The 23,877-nt window shown below is 35.8% G+C and overlaps 1 protein-coding gene across 1 annotated transcript in view; it reads right to left on the reverse strand.

Annotated features, from left to right (window-relative positions):
- Nucleotides 1-14,195: 14,195 nt before the first annotated feature.
- The window catches only part of Polr2B (RNA polymerase II subunit RpII140), a 125,654-nt gene continuing 115,972 nt past the window's right edge, over nt 14,196-23,877 (reverse strand). The window contains exons 21-22 of the mRNA XM_090371167.1: nt 23,656-23,851; nt 14,196-15,068 (exon numbers count right to left, since the gene is read on the reverse strand). Of these exons, the coding sequence (XP_090227293.1) occupies nt 14,979-15,068; nt 23,656-23,851 (286 nt within the window). The 3' untranslated portion in view covers nt 14,196-14,978. The remainder of the gene's footprint in view (nt 15,069-23,655; nt 23,852-23,877) is intronic.

Here is a 23,877-nt window from a genome sequence, read left to right on the forward strand (position 1 = left end):
TTTTCATTCCTGTGATCACGAAATTCTGTCAGTGTTGTCAGCTTCAGGAAGGAAAATCGTTTTGAATATTTTTGTTAGATTTTTTAATTGCGTTAAATTGGTTTTTTAATTATTTTTTACTCTAATGTAAGTTTTCGTTTTAATTTCTGGAGAGTATCATACGGAAGTGTTCTACGTACTATATTGAGGTAAACTCCTCTTATTATTTTACAAATAAATCACTTATATACCAGTGAAAGTTATACCATTATTTACTTGTGGTATGTAACTTCTTGAACAGTCAGTTGATAGCCAAATTTTAAAAATGGGAGGAAAAAAACACAGATTGTGTGTGGATTAAATTCCCCAAAGCTTTCAAATGTAAGACATTTCTTTAAAAAAAAACCCCATTTCATGCAGCTTTAGAGATATCTATTATATGGCACACATTGGGCAATATTTGTGCAACTGATCTGTCACACTGCTCGGTAGAGAAAAAAACGTAAAAATGTGTTCAGTTGCTTAATACATCATTTACCCTCACCTCTAGAGAAAAAATCTATACAACTTTATATCAAGATTTTTAAGCGTTACATCTGTGTCTTTCTACTTTAGTCATACATAAACTTGTATGTACTAACAGAGCTCCATGTAGAATACAAGGTAAGTCTAAATTAGCATCACAGTTATTAGCATTAGTAGAGACACTTTCTGCAAGAAAGCAAGCTTATACAGCATCAGCCAAAAAAAAAAAAAAAAAAAACCCTTCTCATTTCACCCATCCATTCACTCCATATCAAAATTAGTTTCATTAGCATACGCATTAGTAAAGGCACATGATGCAAGAAAGCAAGCTTATAATAAAGCATCAGCCAAAAAAACAAAACCTTCTCATTTTACCGATCCACTCGCTCCAAATGTTTGTCTAGTTCTGCCTTGAATCTGTTTAAGCTATCAACTTCTACTACGACAGATAGAAGTTTGTTCCAGCAATCAACCACCCACTGGCTAAAGGCAAACTTCCACAAATCTATCCTACAGCTGTCTTTCCTCAATTTGAATTTATGCCCTCTTGGATGATTATTCTGAGCAAGAGGATGAATCCCATCAGCATTGAGCATGCTCAAACCATTCAAAGCTTTATACACCTCAATTGCTGCTCTACTCTGTACTCGTTCCAGAAGCTCAACATACTTCTTAAAATGATGCCTCCAGACCTGTATACAGTACTCAAGGTGTGGCCTGACCATTGCCTTATACAGTGGTACCTTGGTTTGCGAGCATAATTCGTTCCGGAAACGTGCTCGTAATCCAAAGCACTCGTATATCAAAGCGAATTTCCCCATAAGAAATAATGGAAACCCAGATGATTTGTTCCAAAACTCAAAAATATTCATATACTGTAAAATGATTAATACAAAATACATACCTTTTTATATTTTTAATATTTAAATTTAATATACATAAAGCAATCGAATTTATTAATTATTGGGTAGGACGACTTTCACTGTCTCTAACGGAATCACTGCTATCTGTTGATTTTTTCTTTTTGTGCGACTTTAACAAGGAATCTTTCCAATGACACTTGCTTTTGCCTCCTTTTCAGGATTTCACGGAAATCAGATTCATCGCTCGCACTATTACAAAACGACGAGGCACGCTTGATACACATAAACAAAGCTGCACGCGTGTAGCCCGGTGGGCCGGAGGCCGGTGTGATTTTGGCCATAAACAGTAGTATGAGGCCACTATAAATTTTCCCGGGTAAGAATTTTTGACCCAGTCCGCCTCTGTTTATCGATATTGTTTTTTTTTTTTTCTCTCTGAATCTGCAGTGTCTTCGCCAGGATGCTTCCTTTTCACACCTTTTAATTATTTTACTCATTTTTAGGGAATAAAGCACAATTACAAAACGAGGAGGCACGCTTGATACACATAAACAAAGCTGCGCGTGTAGCAACTGAATAAACAACACCGTAAAGGCAGAGACAACTCTATTAACACCTCACATTTTACTAAAGCACATTTCTAGGGGTTACTACCATAAAACAAAAACAATTTCTAGTTTCTTGCGAGTGGAATCTGTTATAAACTGGTAGTAAACTCGATCTAATTGCATTTGCGATTATACCGATAGCTGGAATTGTGTTGGTTTTTACGTTATTATGGTGAAATGTGTTTCCCCTTCACTGATATAAAAAACCATAAATACATTTTCAAAATCTTCTCTTCATTCCTATCGGGTTGCGTTCGGTTGGGGTGATTCTGCGTTCGACTGCCATTTCTTGTAAACACAAAGGCGCTTCGTGCATAAGCGAATTCGGTTCATGTTATATAAGATATCGTTCCCCTATTTATAAATCGTGTATGATCGAATTCGTGTAGTGTAAACACGTGTTATACGAGGACTGACTGTACTCGTATTGCAAGACCTCGCTCGTTTATCAAGTTAAAATTTATTAAAAATTTTTGCTCGTCTTGCAAAACACTCGCATACCAAGTTACTCGTAATCCAAGGTACCACTGTACAAGGGGATAATCACCTCCTTATCCCTGCTAGAAAAATTCCTGTATATTATTGACAAGACACCATGAGCTACTCTTGTAGACCGTCTGCACTGCTCAGAAAACTTCATATCTGATTGTACAATTACCCCAAGGTCCTTTTCATTCTCTAGCACCCTCAGTGTAGTACCACACAGTTGATATGTTACTCTGGGGTTACTGTATCCATATGCAGTACATTACATTGTCAGTTGCCACCTCTCAGCCCATCTTCACAACTTTTCTAGATCCTGTTGCAGTAGCATACTGTCTTAATAACCCTGCCAACCTTCGTGTTGTCTGCAAACTTAGACATTAAGCCTTAATAATGATATTCCATCATCAATATCATTATTAAATACAGAGAACAACAATGGACCCAACAATTCATTGAAGAGCCTCTGGAGTCAGGAACTCTAATTCATCTGTGATGCTACTAAAAACAGTTACTCAACAACTCTATAAAATACCTTTATTATAATAATATAAAATTATAATAAAATATATGCATACTGATCGTATAAACTGTATTTTAGAATATTAAAATAATAAAATAATGTATAACAAGAATAAAATGCAATAAAATATAAAGTTAAAAGCACTAAAAAGATGTTGAAAATCCCTAAGAACCACTAAAATAGGAGCTTTCAGCAGCAGCAGCCACCATCAACAATAATGGTTATAGGTTATTTGACAATCTATATATATATATATTTATATATACGTCTCAGCAGGTCCGCAACACAAACTATGGCATCTGCACACTGTCCACTTCTCGTGCATTGGAACCGGAAATTGGACAGGCCACTCTAAACCGTTCGTCTCTCCTTAGGATAAGAGCTTCAAAGAATGGATGAATGGCGACGGCCCTTATCCCTATTAAGACTGTAGCATTCGGATGAACATATCCTTAAACTCTCTAGCCATTTCCAGTTGCAAATAATCGACCCAACACAGCCCTGGGGGACTCCACTAATAACATTAGTCCACAAAGAGCAGTGGCCATTGATTCCCACTCAACCATCCCTTTATTCATAGCAGCAATTTGCCTCCAATGCCACACTACTCCAATTTGTGCATCAGTCTTACATGTGCAACAGAATCAAAAGCTTTCCAAAGATCCAAGTATATGACATCAAAATTATTCTTCGCATCCAGTTCCTTTGTAATATATCCAATCAAATTGGTCAGGAAAGATTTCCCCTTAACAAACTCACGCTGTCTGAACTATAACTGGAGTCTTGTCTAGATGATCCTGCAGTGCTTTGATCCACCTTTATGAAAAATCGGGGTCACATTTGCACATCTCCAGTCAATGGGTACTTCCCCCAAGTCCAAGGAAGCTCTCATAATTATGAGTAAGGGTTTGCTTACTTCCTTTGCACTGGACCAGCGTGGCAGATTATGGTCCATTTTCCCTCAGCATGAATTGTTCAGGAGGCTTCCATCCTGCAGTGGGTTGATAATGGCTGCACTTAATTTTTTTTTTTACTTCCTTTGCTGCCTCCTTTAATAAAACTGGGTAGATGCCATCTATCCCAGGTGTCCTAAATCTATCCTACAGCAGGCTTTCCTCAATTTGAATTTATGCCCTCTTGGATGATTATTCTGAGCAAGAGGATGAATCCCATCAGCATTGAGCATGCTCCGACCATTCAAAGCTTTACACACCTCAATTGCTCTTCTCTGTACTCGTTCCAGAAGCTCTACATACTTCTTAGAATGATGCCTCCAAACCTGTATAAAGTACTCAAGGTGTGGCCTGACCATTGCCTTATACAAGGGGATAATCACCTCCTTATCCCTGCTAGAAAAATTCCTATATATCATTGACAAGACACCATGAGCTACTCTTGCAGACCATCTGCACTGCTCAGAAAACTTCATATCTGATTGTACAGTTACCCCAAGGTCTTTTGTTTATCTTCAACAATTTCTCCTCCACTTTGCTCTGAGTTATTACAAAATCATTTAGCTCACAGCTAGAGTTTAATACACCTATGGTGCCCCCCTTCCCCCCAAATGCTCCTTTAGTTTGTTAGCTATCAGAGCAGGATCATCAACAGTTGACTGGATATCAAGTGGACCAATCTGATTCATCCCTTTCCTTCCAGAGCTTACATGAGTAAAGAACTCTGCTGTTTTTCTTTGCATCCTTTGCCAAAGATTTCTCATAATCTGCTTTTTCCTTCCTTAACCTCCTTTGTGACTTGATTACAGACTAGCTTATATCTACCATAGGCTTCTGTGTCACCTGTTAATTTATATGTATCCCATGCATTTTTCTTTGCCACATGTCTCATTAGTTCATCTGACATCCATTTAGGCCTAAACCTTGAACAGTATTTTTTAGTATGAAAAGCCTAGTAACTTCCAAGATTAATTCTTTGAATGCTTCCCATTTAGAATTTTGCTGTTAGTAACATCAGTTGATCCCACTGTATGGAATTTAAAAACTGTCTCAGACCACTGTAGTCACCTTTATGAAAGCAAAAACCCTTCTGTTTACCCCTGATAATAGTTACCTCTGAGTAAATCCCACATCACTACACTATCACTGCCACCTAGTGGTTCCTTTATCTGCAGATTCTTAATGCATGAAGAATCACTGCTGATAATCAGATCAAGAGTGTTACTCCCTCTAGTTGCCTCCCAAACATGCTGCTGTAGAAAACAATCCTCCAATAAATCCACAAAAGCCTTGCTAGTGTGTGTGAGTGACCAACCCACAAGTTCCAGTCAATATCTGGGAAATTAAAATTCCCCATTATAAGACAATCTGATTTACTGGTGCCTACACTTTCTCTGTTCAGTTGTTAATTATACTCATCAGAGTCATTTGGCCTATAATGAAATACTACTCTCAATACTGCTATGCTTATGTCACACCAAACTAACTTGACACTGCACTGTCTACCCATGTCAACTGGCTGCACTTCCTTAGATTGTGTTTCTTAACAGCATAACTTCCCCCCCCCCTTCCTATCCTGTCCTGTCTAACCTTCCATACACATTGTTCTCCCCAAATTCCAATTCTGCATTCCTTACGTCTGTGTGACACCACATCTAATATTCCAATAATATCTGCCTTTGGTGTTAGGACAAACACCTAAAATTCATCAAATTTATTTACTAAACACTCGGCACTGATGTATTTGCTTGTTTCATGATGACTCTCAGCAGTCTCTGAAATTCCCTGCACCTTGTTTTCCAGCCTGCTGCTCTTTCCAATAGAAGCAGTGCATGAATCACTTTCACCTCTGCCAGCAGCTACTGTTAATCTATTAGTCCATGTATCTCCCCAAGCTAGCAGTTTTCTGACCGACCTAACACTTCCTCGATAGCATCAGCAAATATTCTTGCACCCTTTTTATTTAAGTATATTCCATCCTTGTAGTTTGGTTTGGTTTTGGTTTTTTTTGGCGCATTAGCTTCTATGGCTATAATGCGCCAAGACCATGTCAGTTATAAAAAAAATTTAAACTTTCAGTGACCTAATTACTAGGTCACTATGTCCAAAGGTATAACGAATATATAAAGGGAAATGTAAATTTTATATTCGATTAAAAATATTTATTGATTTTAAAAACCTAAAAACTGCAGACACATTGCCATTGTTGGATAAAATCTGACTGAGTGTATATGGCTCAGTCAGATAATTAAAAGCGGTAAAACGGATATTTCTAAAATGTGGACAATCAATTAAAATGTGTCTCATGGATAAAACTGTGCCACAGTTCTCGCACATAGGACAGTCATCTGCCCTCAGCAAAAAAGAATGTGTAAGATGACCGTGTCCTATGCGGAGACGAGCTAGAACAACTTCCTCCTTGCGATTCCTGCGCAGACTAGACTGCCACGGTTCAATTACGGGCTTTATTTGATATAATTTATTCGCAGTCTGTCTATTCCACGAATCCTGCCATTGGGAATGTATTTTCTCGTGTATTATTTGCCTGTAGTCTGTATAGGGGACTAACAGGCAGCGATTATTATTGGGAATTGCTGATTTGGCTGCGGCGTCAGCCAAATCATTTCCCCTAATCCCAATGTGGCTCGGAATCCAGCAGAAGCGGATGTCATATTCGCGTTCATGGAGAACGTGAATCTTCTGCTGAATGCTAGACAGAACTGGATGAGGATTATATCTTAAGGATATTAAAGCCTGTAACATGCTAAGAGAGTCGGTATATAAAATGAACCGTTGATATTGGCATTCACTAATGTGATCCAAGGCTAACTCTACAGCGTGCAGCTCTGCAGTAAATATGCTGCATTCAGAGGGAATCTGCTCTGATATAGTCCTGTCTGTAAAGACAGCAGCAGATCCCACATATGACTCTGACTTCGAACCGTCTGTGTAGACTGGCGCGAAGTCGGAATATTCAGTTCGGTGTGCTGAATGAAGCTGCAGGTAGACCATCCTTGTAGAAGCAATCTCCTGTTAACAAGCACAGACCAGGCTGAGAAAAATTCTACCCCTTGAGCCTTGCACAAATCTCTAATTGTTTGACAAGACTATCATCATATACTTCCTCCTATCTTGTCTGGGCAGAATTGCAGACACTTTTTCAAATTTAATCCTAACTCACTGCTTTTTTTTTTTTTTTTTTTTTTTTTCAACATTGACCTGTACTTGTTAAGTAATTCTGCTGGTCTTCTACTCTTAATGTCATTAGTGCCAGCATGTACAACAACATCACCTTTTGTGCCCTTAAAAGATGATATCTGCTCTACGTCATCAACCTTAGCCCCAGGCAGACATATCCTGGTCCTGTTCCACCTATTCTTCTTGCACAATATATTCCCAGTTCCCTGGCAACCGGCACAGGAACAATTCATGGGGATTGCCACTGTGTGCCTGATGTTCAAGAGCAAGCTCTGGCATTGATGTGGGCAGCTGAGTGCTTGATGGGCCCCTCAATTTAAATCCTTCAAGGGCATCTACCTTATTCTTCAAGCTCTCATATAGGCCCATAACAATGCTGAGTTGACATCTGATTTTTCTCACACTCCTTATATAGAAGAAACAAACATTGTACTGGAAAAAATTAATAGAAACTCTAAAGTTAGTGGAAGTGGTAATTATAATCAACCTCCTGTAAGATGTACTGTAACATCAGTGGGATAATTGTGCTGATAACTAGTGATTCTTCCCATCAAATGGGGATAGGCATTGTACTTCAACTCCCAAAACAAATCAAATGGTGTGAGGTCCAGTGAGCAAGTTGGCCACAGAATTGGGTCTGTGCACCTACCCATTGATATGGAACTCCAACTAGCCTCAAACATGCCTAAGGAAGGAGTGAGCCATCTATTGGAGGAGCATTTTCCTACTGAGATCATTGAGCAATTTGCAGGATCAGATAATTGTTTCAATACAAGGGACCAATTATTTTGCCTTCTGCGAAGAACACTACTTTTGGCAAGTTGCAGCACAAAATGCACTACCTTTGTGGCTCTCAACAAACCCAACGTAGTTTTGGGTTTTCACTTCCCCACACTCTTGCGTGTGTTTACCTTGCCTGCACTAAGGCACGTGTGCACTTATTGCCAAACACAAAACATTTAAGCAGGCTGTTCATTTGCCATCTTAGTAAACAGGCTTTCATTGAATGTCTGGCATTTTATTATACCAGCTGTAATTGTTCTCTCTGCAGCTTCTATGGTTTCAGATGTAACATCCTACACTAGTTTTTGCAATTCAAGTTTTGAACATCCAGTAGCTATGAAGGTCTTAACCAGCTGTGGAGTGTCTGCTCAATGAGGTTTTGCTGAATCTTGTACAATTAACTTGCACTGCATTTTGGCCATCCAAAAAATGCATTGTACTCCAACTGCACTAGTGTGTCACTATTTCTGTTTGCAATAGAACAGTGCTGGAGGCAGCTGCTTCAGCAATCAAAAAATGAGAATGAAAACTGACTATTTTTACTGTATTAAATAGATAGATTTACAAACCTTTAAAATTTGTGAAACTGCTTTTGACTTGCTCTACATATGTATTTTTAACAATAAATGTTTGCAGTAAAGGTCAAAAGTTCACTTGTGTTAGACTATCAGAATATTCAGGTCCCCCCCATAAATAATGCTTTCCTCCCTCTCCAAAAATAAAAACTATATCAAAAGGGATAAAGACGAGAGATTGTCTAGAGGAGCCATGGAGAAGGAAAAAGAGAGGAAAACCAAGAAGGACATGGATAGAGGGTGTGAGAGCAGCTGTGAATAGAAGACTGGTGGATGGAGATTGGGAAGATTGAAGAAAATGGAAAAAATAATAATACAGGAATGACTTTTTGATGCTAGGTTGAGGAGAACCATTGTAATAACAGAATAAGTCCTAAGAAGAAGATATCAAAATTAAGTTGCCATCAAGTATACATTTTCTTTCCTTCTCTGACTTTATCACATCCTGCAAATATTTCAGTATTATATTTATAAAATCACTGGTGGGAAAGGAAATATGGACAAGGCACTGTTGATAGCCTCAACCTCTTTTCCCATCAAGAATAGTGCTATAAACTTTGGAATAGCTAGTAATCTAATACGGCAAGGTTTAGCTGTGGAATTTTTTCTTATCCAAGCCCCTCTTGTTAGCCACACATGATTCAAGTAGTACAAGGGCATGTGTTGTTTAATTTCAGGCTTTGGTTTGTTAACTTTGCTCATGAATGCTCTTATAATCTTTGAGCACATAAAAGTACCTAAAAGATTAAGTGGGGCTTACAAGTTGAGCATGTACACATCAAGTTTTAATATACTGGGAGTTTACAACAAGCATTAACTATTTAGCAGTCACATGGGCTTGAATGACAGTCCACTTCTGCACTCTTGCATGTGACAGGTTTGCATTTTTAATTGTTAATGAATGATTATTGCATAAGACAAATTTGAAGGGTCCTGCACAATTGATAGATATTTAAAAAGCCACAGCTGTATTGTAAACGTTTCTTAAACCAGAATGTATCATCAACAGGATTTCCAATCAGTGGGAAGTAATATACACGAAGAAATGAGTGAATGTAAGAACAAAACTTTGCAGCACTTCTAGAAGACACTGCTATGACCAGGCTTTGAGTTTTTAACAAATATCAGATTTAATTGTTACTCTAAAAACTTTAGTATGACTCCTCCAAACAGCTAGGTACCAAAATGAAAGACAAGCAGAGAAATCAAGCACACAAATCCTAACAACTCAAGTCCCCTCCCCTTCATATTCAACAATATTTAAAGCCCACAAAGTCTGACTTATGTACTCCAAGATATTATGTAAGCCATCAAACAGATTTCATAAATTATTACTTTTTCATTAACATAGTGCTAACGTATAATACTTCCTATTTTTAGCCCATAAAACCTCAATCAGAATAAATTGCTATTGGGAGTAAGTGACTTGTTGCTGTTCCTCCTAACATTATCCACATCAGTGCTTGCAAGAATCCTAGAACAATCCTCTCAAGAATCTCTTAACATGTTAACTACACCGTGATGCACATGTGTGTCATTGGAGTGTTTTATTACCTTGGAGGATAAACCACTTCACTCTAAAACCATTTTCTGATTTGATGGAAGAAAAGTTGGATATTTCTGTCAAGCAACCTTCACCAGCATCTAATTGAGCCATAGTGAGATGAAAGCCCAAAAATGTCTATGCCATCCTAAATCCAGATTGACTCAATCCATAGTCAAAAAGGTCATCAGAAATAGGCAGCAGTAAAAGTGTTGTTTCATGTTTTTTTTTTATACTGAACATCATTAAATTTAATGAAGGATTCATCTTCATTGATTGGGTTGGGTTAGAACACTCCTAACCCAACTAGACTTGATCAATGAAAATGAACCCTTTAAGTTGTTCTTTGTTATTTTCACTTACTAAGTTATTTAATATCACTCTTGTTAAAATGAGTCTATGTTTCATAATACTTTCTTTATCCTCTTGAGCTTCTGATTTCTGCTACTATTTTCAGTGCTAGATGTATATGTACTCACTTGGCAAAATAAAAACTGATTACCAAAACTAGTTTTACCCCATGGTATGAAGTTTATTTAATAAGTGATAAGAGCATTAAGGGAAAAAAAATTTCTTCTTCCATGAATTACAAGTAATAAACAGCAAATAATGTTCCTAAATATGGATACTCCTCTTTAGAAGGTATATAGAATTATACATAATAAAGAAAAAAAGCAGTTGCTAATGTATATTAGCAACTGCTTTTCACATACCTTGTTTTGAAGGTGTTGGCGGATGTCATTGGTGTAATGTGGGGGGAGCCCCATCATGCTGGAACCACAAAATATAAATTGTGATATTGGAATGGTTTTGTTTTGTTTTTTTAACATTGTGATTAAATCCATGAGAAGAATTTTTAATGTTCTAAGTCCTCCAGTGTGGAAAAGGTTCCTCCCGTATCTCTCTCTCACACCAACTGTTTTGTTGTTAGTGATCAGTTTATTTTATTTATTTATTTTCCTTTTCCCACAGCATAAACAAAATAGTTTACATGTGCATCTGTAATGAGAGTTAGTTTATATAAGTTATCCATGATTATGCCCACGGTTCTCGGGGAAAATGAATAGAAATGTAAAATTTAGACTTAAATTTCATTGTAGTTATTTTGAATAATCTGTCCTAAGATGCATATAATTTATCAGGGGAATGGTAGCAACTTTGAAATCATTTCATTTGTATAAGCTGATATTGAATTAACAAGGATATACTGTACTTGGTAGTGAAAACTAAATGGGTATTCTCTCTCTCTCTCTCTCTCTCTCACACTTAAATAGATTCTACAGAGAAATTAAAGGATTTGCACTGAATGCCACTTTAGTCTAAAACAGTGGTTCTCAAATACAGCCATCTCACGATTTTCATAAATATCAAAATTTATTTTTTTAAATTTCAACATTAAAAAAAAATTAATTTTTTATTGTATTCTCTTAGAATACAATAAAATATATAGACTTTTATAAAAGTGATATTCAATGGTATGAGACATGATTGTTCATCCCGAGTATTGTCATTTTAATGAACATACTAGATTTATTTTAAATACAGCAGGCCCTCGTTATAATGCAGTTCGCTATAACACCGTTCTTATATTATAACCCGTATCTGACTATTATGCTGTCATAAATCACTATAACGCTCTTTTACAGATTGCATTTTTGGCATATTTAATGAAATCATTTCATTTGATGGAGTTGATAGCTTGAAAATGAATAGCAAAACAGCATTAAAATATTTCCCACGCTCAGTGAAATTTTCTCGCACGCTAATTTAATTGCAGTACAGTGACTTCTTACGTATTCCGAGATCAATATTTTAAAAAAATGATCAAGTATATTACTGCTTGTAATATTTGCGTTATATGGATTTATCAGAAGTCTAGTCATCACTCAGTACAGTATTAGACATCATGCGTAACAGACAGTTTACTCGAATCATAATTAATGCAACCAGCGCAGTGACATTTTCAAAAAGTTAATAATGGTGGATAAGAATGAAAAAGCAACAACCTCTGAATGCAGTATTAAGACTATAAATGTAAGAAAAAAACTGAATTTTAAAATTAAATTAGACATTTTGAAGCGAATCGATTCCAGTCAATGACAAGCGGATGTGTGCCATAATTTAGGACTGGCAAGTTTAACTATAAGAACAATTATAAAAAATAAAGAATTAATTTTAGACAGCTGTTCCACTACAAGCAACTAAATTGGTAATGGCTATGATTGAAATAGAGAGACTTTAATTTTATTGAATTCAGTTAAGTTAAATACCAGCGCAGTGACATTTTCAAAAAGTTAATAATGGTGGATAAGAATGAAAAAGCAACAACCTCTGAATGCAGTATTAAGACTATAAATGTAAGAAAAAAACTGAATTTTAAAATTAAATTAGACATTTTGAAGCGAATCGATTCCAGTCAATGACAAGCGGATGTGTGCCATAATTTAGGACTGGCAAGTTTAACTATAAGAACAATTATAAAAAATAAAGAATTAATTTTAGACAGCTGTTCCACTACAAGCAACTAAATTGGTAATGGCTATGATTGAAATAGAGAGACTTTAATTTTATTGAATTCAGTTAAGTTAAATATTATAAATAAAAAAAAAAAGAGAGAGATTAGCCAAATGATGATCTGAAGAAAACTCCTAAAAAAGAAAAAAATGTGGAACCATTTAAAACTAGTAAGGGCTGGTTGAATAGATTTAAAATCAAGGGTGAAGCTGCAAGTGCAGATCAAGGAACCGAAACTTTCAAAAAAGAACTTATTAAAATTATTGAAGAGAGGTATGTGTTATACTTCTCAAGAAGTTTTTAACATAGATGAAGCAGGACTTTTTTGGAAACGAATGCCTAAAAGAAGTTTCATATTGAAAGAAGAAAAAAACATGTCAGGTTTCAAAGTGGCAAAGGATCAGTTGACTTTATTGTTGGTGGTAACGCTGCGGGGGATATAAAATTAAAACCCCTTTTTGTTTACCAGGAAGAGGGTGAAAGTACAACCCAAAATCTACGCATTTTTCATGATTAAATTCATGAAATAAGTGTCTTAATAAAAAGAATTGCACAGTCACCAACTAAATCTCGTGGCCATTTTTGCTGCCACCAGAAAAAGTCTTGAGAATCACTGGTCTAAAGGCTTACCAAAACCAACCTAGCCTTGCAGGCAAGTAATCTCAATATACAGACAAGGGACACCCTACATCTAATCAGACAGGCTTTCTTCAATTCCAAGGACAATTGGCTTTTGAAAAAAGCTGCATGGGTGAATCCACTGCTGACCCATCTAATCCAAGTTGTGGATGCATTCCATATCCTTCAAATGGCAAGGACATTAATATTAATTTTGCCTTAGAATACAGAAAAGAAGTATCTTTCCTAGCTATCCTTTAACTGAAATGATCCCACACAATGAAAATAAGGCTTGTAGCTAACTCTAGAACTAGCCCTGCTACATTTTTTTTTTTTTAATCCACAGTTGTATTGCCATTATGGTGAGGTGACAACTTCTTCAGGATAGGCAGCAAGACAAGATGAGTCTTTGCAAGCAAGTATCAAAAAGGCCAAAACATCTTAACTTTCTCAAGAAATCTGCATTAAGTAACTTGTATACTTGCTCAGTACAACACTATTAATGCACTAATTTCATGTCTGGTCTTTTCCATTCATGTGTTCAGATTAACTTAATCTCAGAACTCTCTCATTACTGTGACTGCTGCTATAATTATTAAACATTCTTATTGGCGCAATTTTCATGACTTTTAAATGGCCTTCTTGATATATTTTGATTAGTTTTCTGTGAACACAAAGGTTTTGCCATTCACACTAGCAGTATCCTGAGAGCCTGATTTAGTTTGGTTTGTTTAGATGTCACTGGTGCAGTAGCATCTTAAGGCCCTGATGTGCCAAGCACAAGCTATCCTGAAAGCAAAAAAGAAAGCTTTCTCTGCTTCCTAACACTGCTTGTGGATTTAGATCTTAATATAATGTTTCAAAACGAACAGTGTACAGAGAGCAGAGCTTTGAGAGCAAGATAAGATGGAGCAAAACAACTAGTTGGGATCAAGCTGTATGAACTTTGCCACTCTTCATTTATTATGTATTACAATGATTTGTGTAAAAGGACAGTGTGTATTTTAATGGAGCATTAACATAATATCCATTTAGTATCAAAGATACACCTTTTTAATCAGATGAATTATTTACATTAGAAATTATTACAGTATCTTCCTCTGGAACATTATACAGCAGGGGTTTAGAAACCTCCTTGTCGCAGAACCCTGTATTCATTTCCAGACACACACTTAAACAATGCGCAACAGAATAAAATGAACACCCAGAGTTTCCTACCTATTAAGATATATAAACAGTGGTATCTCCTTAATATTTAGATTAATTCAAGACATTCTTAATCACTTTACCACCTACTGTTTCTTTAAACCACATTCTATTTAAATGAGTTACCTTAGGAAATTAGCCAATAAACAGTGTCACTAGTTGCAACTTTACTTTTCCGGAAGAAACAGTATACTTTCAGTATACTGTTTCATAGAAGAATCAGCAAAACTGCAACTACTACAGGGGAGGGGGAATGGCAGCCATTCAACACTTTCTCCTTCATGTTTCATTTCATATGTTGGATTAAGAATAGCAATGCCTGCTTGCTTTGATGCTTGCAACCAGTACCACGAATTACGTGGGTGAGAGGGTAAGATATGCACAGGCAAGTAAGGAGAAGGAAACCTAGTAAATGGCCTTAAGCTACTAATTGTTTTTCTCCTTAGTATAGCTAAATAAAGAATATGGCATAAAAAGTATACTAATTAAAATTAAATAGGAAGCAGATACCACTATGTAAAATTGTTTACAAACAGGAAACCATGGGAACATCACTTTATTCAACTGCAACACCCTGATAAATATAAAATGTACGGTATATGACTATTCAAGTAACCATCAGCCGAGGCGATATACACATTGACATCAATTCCTGGATCAATAACTTGCACGCATAGGGTAATCGTACTTGAGAAATCTGGGGGAGAAAAATGAAACATCCTTAAGTAACTAACTGATAATCATCAAAAAAATTTTATTTAAATGATCAGATTATTCATCTGTTAAGGTCATGTCAGCATTAATGTTTAATTCTTAAAAAGTGCTACTGAACCATCTTTATGAATTAATAATAAAAATGCATACATTAAAAATGATTAGTTATATCCCAGTAGAAGCCAATATTTAATTCTTGAAGTGCTACTCTTAATAAACAATATTAACAAGAATTATTCATAGAACAGTATGGCATAATATAATCAGAAAAACTATTTTCATCTGTTTTTCTATGCTCCAAGAAATTACGAAGTTCATAATTTGCGAAACTCGCTATGTTAAACAGATATTTCACTACTTTTAAGGAAATTATATTTTATTAATTATTGATACTTATCATTAATGAATTAAACTTATGGAGCAAAAAAAAAAAAAAACTGCAAGTCAAATTAACAAATATAAACTGCCTTTATTCCTTACAAAAAACTCAATAGCAATTTTTTTTTTAAAAGTCCGTAATCAAAATTTGAATGCACAGTCAAGTTATTTGTGAAGCACGACTTATTAGATGGAGAGGTACTGTAAGTAAAATTTATCCATATTATACTAATACTAAAAAATTTTCATCGAAACTTGAAAAACAGTCATTTAATTTCCACATTCAGAATCATGAGTAGTGCTCCAATTTGAAAATAAAAAGGAAAAACCACACATGGTTTGACAAAAATGAAATGCTGTTTTCTCAACTACACAAAAGCCATCAGAGATTGGATGAATGCTCCTAGGTCAACAGCAACCAAATCCTACTGTGTGATGTACTGGTAATTACTAGTACCTTAGACACTTCAAAAATTGTGAAAGCAGAATGATTTTAACATAAAGTTACTTAAATTTCTTTGACAATATCTTCAATCACTATCACTGTAAAATTCAAAGTTACAAAGCAATAGCAGAGAGGAGAAATATACTCCTCTCTGCAATTTTTGGGATTATTGCCAGTACATTTAATTTCTTTCATTTCTTGGAACTTTGGATGAACTCTAGTTTCTTAACATCCTTAAGTAACTAAGAACTGATAATTGGATAAAGTATGCCATTTTGTAACCTTACAACTGGCAGGAAATAATTTAAAATTGTTCACTTTTTGATGCTATCCATTTTAAATCTATTATGAACACAACTGAATAATCCATACTGTTGTTTTTCTCCTTAGTTAAATTAAAATTTTTTTTTGAATTAAAACTCTCTCTACCATACTCCAGTCATGCTTTTTCTGATGTGTTAAAAAAAAACCCACATTTGGGTGATATCTTCACTGTCAGCAAGCAAAACTTTAAAGAAACAAAAATCGAAAAAGCCAAACAATTTGATGATAGGATGCCAGCAATTCTAAACACCATCTGAAGCAAGTAAGTACTGTTACTTGGATATGCTAGGATTAAACAAGCTAGCAACTGAATCTTGTTCAACACTTTATATGCAAGAACAGGCTTAAGAAAATTGTTTTTTTTTTTTTTTTTTTTTTTTTTATGGCCAAACTTCAACAACAAAACAATGATGCAAATCAAATAGAAACACAATAATTGAATTCTTAAACTAGCAGTGATGTCATTCAGAGATTTTGTTTAAATTAGTAGAGGGAGGAAGGAAAAAACTGCTCTGGAATATTCTACCCTGAGATGCATTTTCACGGGTTAAGTGCAGTGAATTACTTAAGGAAAACTGGCTCACTTCCCATACAGTATCTCGAAGAAATCATTCTTTCAGGCCACTTTTCAGAAGACCAGCAAAAAAAAAAAAAAATTCCTTTTCTTAATTTTTTTTTTTTTTTTTTTCTTAACTAACAAGACTCAAAATTTTAGGGAGCACTAAAGATATATTAACTTTGTTTAAGCCACTATTGGTCAAATAAAAACATTTATTAATAGTGATATGTAATTATTTTTGTTAAGTGCTAAGGCAAGCCGCACATTCTACGAATTTTTTTTTGTGGGGGAGTTTTTCCTGTTTTACTGTATGAAATACCCGGATTTCCAGGAAATAGCAACATTTCTCTTGGTTGTGATGCAAATAAAATTCCTCCCATCAACAACAGCAACTAAACCAAAGCAAACACACTGGAAGAATGGAAATTTACACTCTTGTACCTTTAACATGTTATGCTATTCAAAAGAATTTTTCCTCCATTGCAGAAAACAGCTCAGTAATATTCATCAACTAGAGTAGGAAAAGTGCTGCCCAATCAAGATACCATCATAGTCAGTAGCATGGTTATGCACTTTTCTCACTTCTATGTGACATATTTATTCCAACTATTACTTTGCAATCTGATCTCTATACCCCATCACTTAACAAAAGGCAAACCAATACCATTAGCCTTTACTTACTACTGCAAAAATATAAACACAAACTTGCCAAACCAATCAATCTGCTTACGGAGGTGTACCATTTTCTAATTGTAATTGAATGGGAAAAATGATCTATATCTCTCTTCTCTGACAGCAAACTGACTAACATCCTTGAAGCAAGGAAGAGGAAATACAGTTTTTTATCACAATAGTGTCACTATAATCAAATCTGCTCCAATATTATTGAAAGTTCTGAAGCCAGTCTTCTATCCTTTCTTTTAAAAATGGTAATCTTAACCATAAATGCAATTTAAATGCCATCCCAGTGTCTAGCTGAGGAAACTCTGCTTGATTTAATTGCACAAGACGATATTAGCCTCTCAACAATGCTATTTTCTAATTTGATTTCAAATCACCATAGCCTAGTCGAAGATTTTCATAGATTATGATTGCCCACACTCTCTTATCTGTATTTACTCTTCCCCCCCAACTAGAAATGTTGAAATGCAGCAAATCTGCTACTTTCTCCTCTAACCACAAAGCTTTCAAAATCCAAATGGGCAAAACTAACTATGCCTAAAGGAGGTGCAAGGCGGTTCTTTGAGGTTCTAACCAGGCTAACTCAGGGCCTTAACTTTGTTTTATAAATGCTTTGAAGCATATATAAAGCAAGGCATACATACACTGAACCTTATTCATGGTACATTCTTAATAGCACACTCAATTTACACTGCCTTCTGGATGACTACTGGGCTAGTATCAATTGCAAAAAATGCAATGTCCAACACCTATTCTCTAGCAATGGCTCCTAACCAGAGGGTAATTTAATCCATTCAGAAGTGCACATGTTGACCTACAAATTTCATGAATCAGTGTATGTGATCTGGTGAGTACATACACTGATTCATGTTTATGGTGGGGTCATTTCATATAACACATACTTTTATGTATGAATTGTCTTAATTTTTATAGCACATACTGCCATAGCCTCTTATCCGTGTTTCAAACTAATAGTAAAGACTTTTAATTAGTAAAAAAAAAAAAAAAAACAGTTTTGAAATATGATGAGGATATTGCACTTGTCTACTATTAATATAATTTTACTTTAATGATGGGCAATTGATTCAGAATAAATTAATATTTAGAAGAGGTTATCTGCAAAGTTTTCAAATTTCTGTAAAACTTTATCCTATACAAAGGCTTCTGTAAAGAGAAGCTTAAGGAGGAAGTGCTCATTAATTTCATCATTTTGGGATCACAGAATGCCAAAATAAGCAAGGTGATCTCTAATACTAGCAGAAACTAGATCAAGAACTTGATTGACCTGAATGGCCTGTTTTGACCAAGTGCACAAGTTTGACTCTACTTCTAGCTAGGAATCCTGGTTGGTTTTACAGCATGCCAGAACTCTGAAGAAACCAGAAAATGATAGTCAGTCCTCGTATAGCATGATAGTTGTGTTCCTAGAAACCCTTGTGCAATATAAACAACAGGCCCTATGGGAAAAATAGGATTAGGTGCCAATCACTCAAGATTGAACACACATTTGTAATCAAAACAAATTATCGTAATGAAATACGTAAGTATTTTATTACGTAATAAAATGTTGCTAATGCTTTTGCTTCTATCGTAAGCAAACTTGTTTTTTGTTTGATTTTCTAGCCAAACAGATGACAGCCGTTCCATCTCTTCCAATTCTTTGTGTCTTAATCTAATGGATTTTAATTACACTGAGTTATTCCTGCTATGAAAGTTGTTTTTATTTTCTCTGCATCCTTTGTAATTCTCGGCGTTGCCTCATTTAGGCCTGTAGCACGTGCAATATCACATGGTCTTTCATTTTGTTCAAAGCGGTTCACAATTTCATATTTTTTCTCTATCGACAGAGGCGGACTGGCCATAAGCCTTAACAGGGAAACCACGGGGGGGTCAGAGGCCAGTGTGATTTTGGCCATAAACGCTAGTATGAGGCCACTACAAATTTTTGCGGGTAAGAATTTTTGACCCAGTTCGCCTCTGTTTATCAATATTGCTTTTCTTTTTCTCTCTGAATCTGTAGTGTCTTCACCAGGACGCTTCCTTTTCACACCTTTTAAGTATTTTACTCATTTTTAGGGAATAAAGCACAATTACAAAATGAGGAGGCACGCTTGACACACATAAGCAAAGCTGTGCGCGTGTAGCAACTGAATAAACAACACCGTAAAGGCAGAGACAACTCTACCTCACTAGCTCACATTTTAGTAAAGCACATTTCTGGGGGTTACTACCATAAAACAATAAAAACAATTTCCAGTTGCATTCCTGCTAGTGGAATCTGTTATAAGCTGGTAGTAAACTCTATCTAATTGCATTTGCGATAATACCGATAGCTGGAATTTTACGTTATTATGGTGAAATATGTTTCTCCTTCACTGATATAAAAAACAAATACATTTTCAGAATCTTCTCTTCATTCCTATCGTGTTTCATTCAGTTGGGGTGATTCCGGTCCGACTGCCATTTCTTGTAAACACAAAGGCGAATCGTGCATAAGCAAATTCGGTTCGTGTTATATACAATATCGCTCCCCTATTTATAAATCGTGTATGAACGAATTCGTGTAGTGCAAACACGTGTTATACGAGGACTGACTGTAAACACTTTGCTGTCACCTCATTTTCTGAGGAAGTATAATCAAAATTATCAATGACATGCCACCGTGGCTTCACTGGGAGTTTATATTTCTTCCTTTGCCTTTAAGTGCCAAACTTTTTCATTTGTTTTTCCAACCTCAGTGTGAAACTCAAGTCTCTGACAACCTAATAACAGAAATATGGATCAGCTATAAAATATGATACACCCCTGTACCCAAAGTGATATCCTCAAAATAAGTGCCATCTCCTCCAATTTTCAAATGCATTGAAGAAATGAGCAGATCATGGATAGGGATATAACAAAGTTGGAATCAGGTGCAGACATCCGATCTGATTCCTACGGAACAACTATAAGATGAATTGCAATGTCAAGTGAGGGCCAAACCAACATTTCCCAATTCAGTGACATCACTGGTTCTCTATTCATCATGCAAAATAGTAGTAGTGACATGTGATGCAAGCATATGAGCTTATGCAGCATCACCCAAAAAAAAAAAAAAAAATGCACACAACCATTCCCTCTAAATGTTTGTCCAGTTCCTCCTTAAGTTTATTTAACCTATCAACTTCCACAATGACAGATGGATGTTTGTTAAAGCAATTAACCACCCGCTGGCTAAAGGCAAATTCCCGCACATCTATTCTACATCTGTCTTTCCTCAATTTCAATTTATGCCCCCTCAGGTTCATAATCTGAACAAGTGGAAGAATTCAGCGTGCTCAACCCATTCAAGGCCTTATACACCTCAATCAGATCACCTCGCTAGTGCCTAGTCTCCAGCTGCTGCAATTTGCAGAACTTAAGCCTCTCTTGGTAGGAGGATACCTTCATTTCCCTCACCAATCTTGTTGCCCTTCTCTGTGCACACAAGAAAATCTACATCCTTCCTAAAATGAGGCCTCCAGACCTGTACACAGTACTCAAGGCGTGACCTGACCATTGCCTTATACAGAGGAACAATCACCTCCTTTTCCCTGTTAGCAAAATTCCTATATATCACTGACAAAACCCCATTACCTGCCCTGGCAGCCTGTCTGCATTGCGCAGAAAACTTCATATCTGACTGCACAATTACTCCCAGATCTTTTTCATTTTCTACCACCTTAAGTATAATAACACACAGTTGGTACATTCCTCTGGGGTTACTTCTACCCATATGCAGTACTTTGCATTTGTCAATGTTAAACTTCAGTTGCCATTTCTCCGCCCATCTTCCCAAATTTTCTAGATCCTGTTGCAATAGTACACTACCATTACTGTCATTAACAACCCTGCCAACCTTTTGTATCATCTGCAAACTTCGACACTAAGCCTGATATACCTTCATCAATATCATTGATAAATATACAAAACAACAGTGGACCCAACACCAAACACTGTAGGACTCCACTAATAACATTAGTCCACGAAGAGCAGTGCCCATTGATTACCACCCTCTGTGTTCTCCCACTCAATCATCCTTTTATCCATTGTAGCAATTCACCCTTAATACCATCCTGCTCCAATTTGTACAGTAGTCTTCCATGCACAACAGTGTCAAAAGCTTTCCTGAAATCTAAGTATAAGATATCAAAATTAATTTTTGCATCCAGTTCCTTTGCAACCACATCATAATATCCAATCAAGTTTGTCAGACAAGACTTTCCCTTAACAAACCCATGCTGTGTCTGAATTATTGCTGCAGTCTTGTTTAGATGATCCTGCAATGCATCTTTAACCAGTGCATCCATTATTTTACCCAGAACAGAAGTTAAACTAACTGGTCTGTAATTACTTGTGTCACCCTTCGATCCCCCTTTGTGAATTGGGGATACATTTGCACATCTCCAGTCCGTGGGGACCTCCCCCGAGTCCAAGGATGCTCTCATAATTATGGCTAAGGGTTTGCTTACTTCCTCTGCCACCTCCTTTAATATAACTGGATAGATCACATCCACCCCAGGTGCTTTTATGTTTAACTTCAACAATTTATCCTCCACTTTGCTCTCAGTTATTACAAAATCATTAAGCATAGTGACCAGTTGAGCTACACAAACTTACTGTACACACATTCTATGACAAACCTCCAAACATGCCTTATACATTGAGTCAAACAGCTTTTTAAATTTTTTGAATAATTTGCCTATTACTTGCCTTCAGACAAGCATAGGATTTTCTCTAGCTGGAATTCAAAACAGTATGTGTGTCATCTTCCTCAATCTTACATCAGTCTTTGACTCAGTCCAACCCTTTCTTAGCTATTCAGAAACTACTACTACTACTACTGAATTGCTGAACAGTTCTACAAATTTCTTGAACTCCTATCAAGTAGATTGCTGCCTGATCCCTAATCCATTGAATCGGTCAGACAAGCAATGAGTGGAATATCATAAGGAGAATCTTGTTAACTTTGTTAATTTTCAGTCATCTTTATTTCATTCCTAAAGAACTCATTCTATTTAACCCTTTAACAAGTAAGTTTGCCACATGTACAGGTGGTCCCTTACAGTGAATTTTCGATGACAGAAAATTAAGAAAATTATGTGGCATAAAGTTTTCTTCCCCCTCAAATTTTGAAGTTCTGTAAAAATGAAAACTTTGTATCTAAATGCTTTTAGATGTGTTTTTTTTTTTTTTCTCCCTTTCTTATTTTGACCTGATTGCCCAATGTTAGAGCAAAATTACTGCCAAAAATTGAATCAGAAATTTTTTTTAAAATTTTGTAAAAAAAAAGGTATGGTGTGATAAAAAAGTGGTGGTAGTGGTTATTTTTTTAATGCAGTCATATCCTCTATTTATTTCTATTTCTGTATCTATTTATTTATCAATCAATTAGTGGAAGGTTTTGCCCTAAACTTAATTATGTTCACCAATTTAAAAATTGTAAATTCCAGAGAATTTTGGCTTTTTTATGCCTAAATTGGACAGCAAGACACATGATTTCCTCCTTTAATTTGCAAAGCGATTTTAATGCCACCATCTATTAAAACTATCTATTATTAGTTGGAAATACAAATAATTGATAATCATAATGCTGGAAGATTTTAAAACATTAATGGATCCCTTATTTGAATCATATATAAAATTACCTTAGAAAGCATACTCCCCAAAGCATGCACACAAAATATAAATTTACATACACAGGTCCCAGAAGGGTGGGTTAAAATCCTATGCTGATATTTTTTTTGTCAAACCAACATCCAGAAATTCATCTGATCACATGGATTAAACACATTCAAAGGATCACAAAGATAACAGGATGGGCCAATGTCCCATCCTGTTATCTTTGTGATCCTTTGAAAGAAAACCATTACAAAAATCTGAGAAACAATGACGAGAGAGACTTTTACAAAAATGGTGATATATGCTCCTATTATGAAAGATGGGACTAAAATAACTGTCTTCATCAATGTTGCGGCTATATATATATATATATATGGCATAATTTTCATATCTTGTAAACTACACAAAACTGACTCTCAAAATATATTTCTGGTTTAGCAAGCATAAAATTATAATTAATACACATGACTTTCATAGCCTTTTACTTTGCTATATATACAAAATTCACAGTGAACAAAGATATTAAACACATTCATAACTCACCTGAGTTTTATTTCTGCAACCTTTACATTCAAATGTATTATTCCTCAAGTTAGCAATGGCAATAATCCCACACAAGTTGCATACGTGCACCCGATAAGGATCAGAAACTTCAAATAAGCGTTCACGCAAAAACTGTGCAGCACCGTGAGCAATTTGGCAGTCACGCTCCATTTCTCCAAAACGGAGGCCACCATCCCTATAAAAATCCACTCAATTAGCACA

The sequence above is a fragment of the Mastigoproctus giganteus genome, chromosome 4 (assembly GCF_048544385.1).
Source record: "Mastigoproctus giganteus isolate SK-2022 chromosome 4, ASM4854438v1, whole genome shotgun sequence".
Taxonomy (NCBI): domain Eukaryota; kingdom Metazoa; phylum Arthropoda; class Arachnida; order Uropygi; family Thelyphonidae; genus Mastigoproctus; species Mastigoproctus giganteus.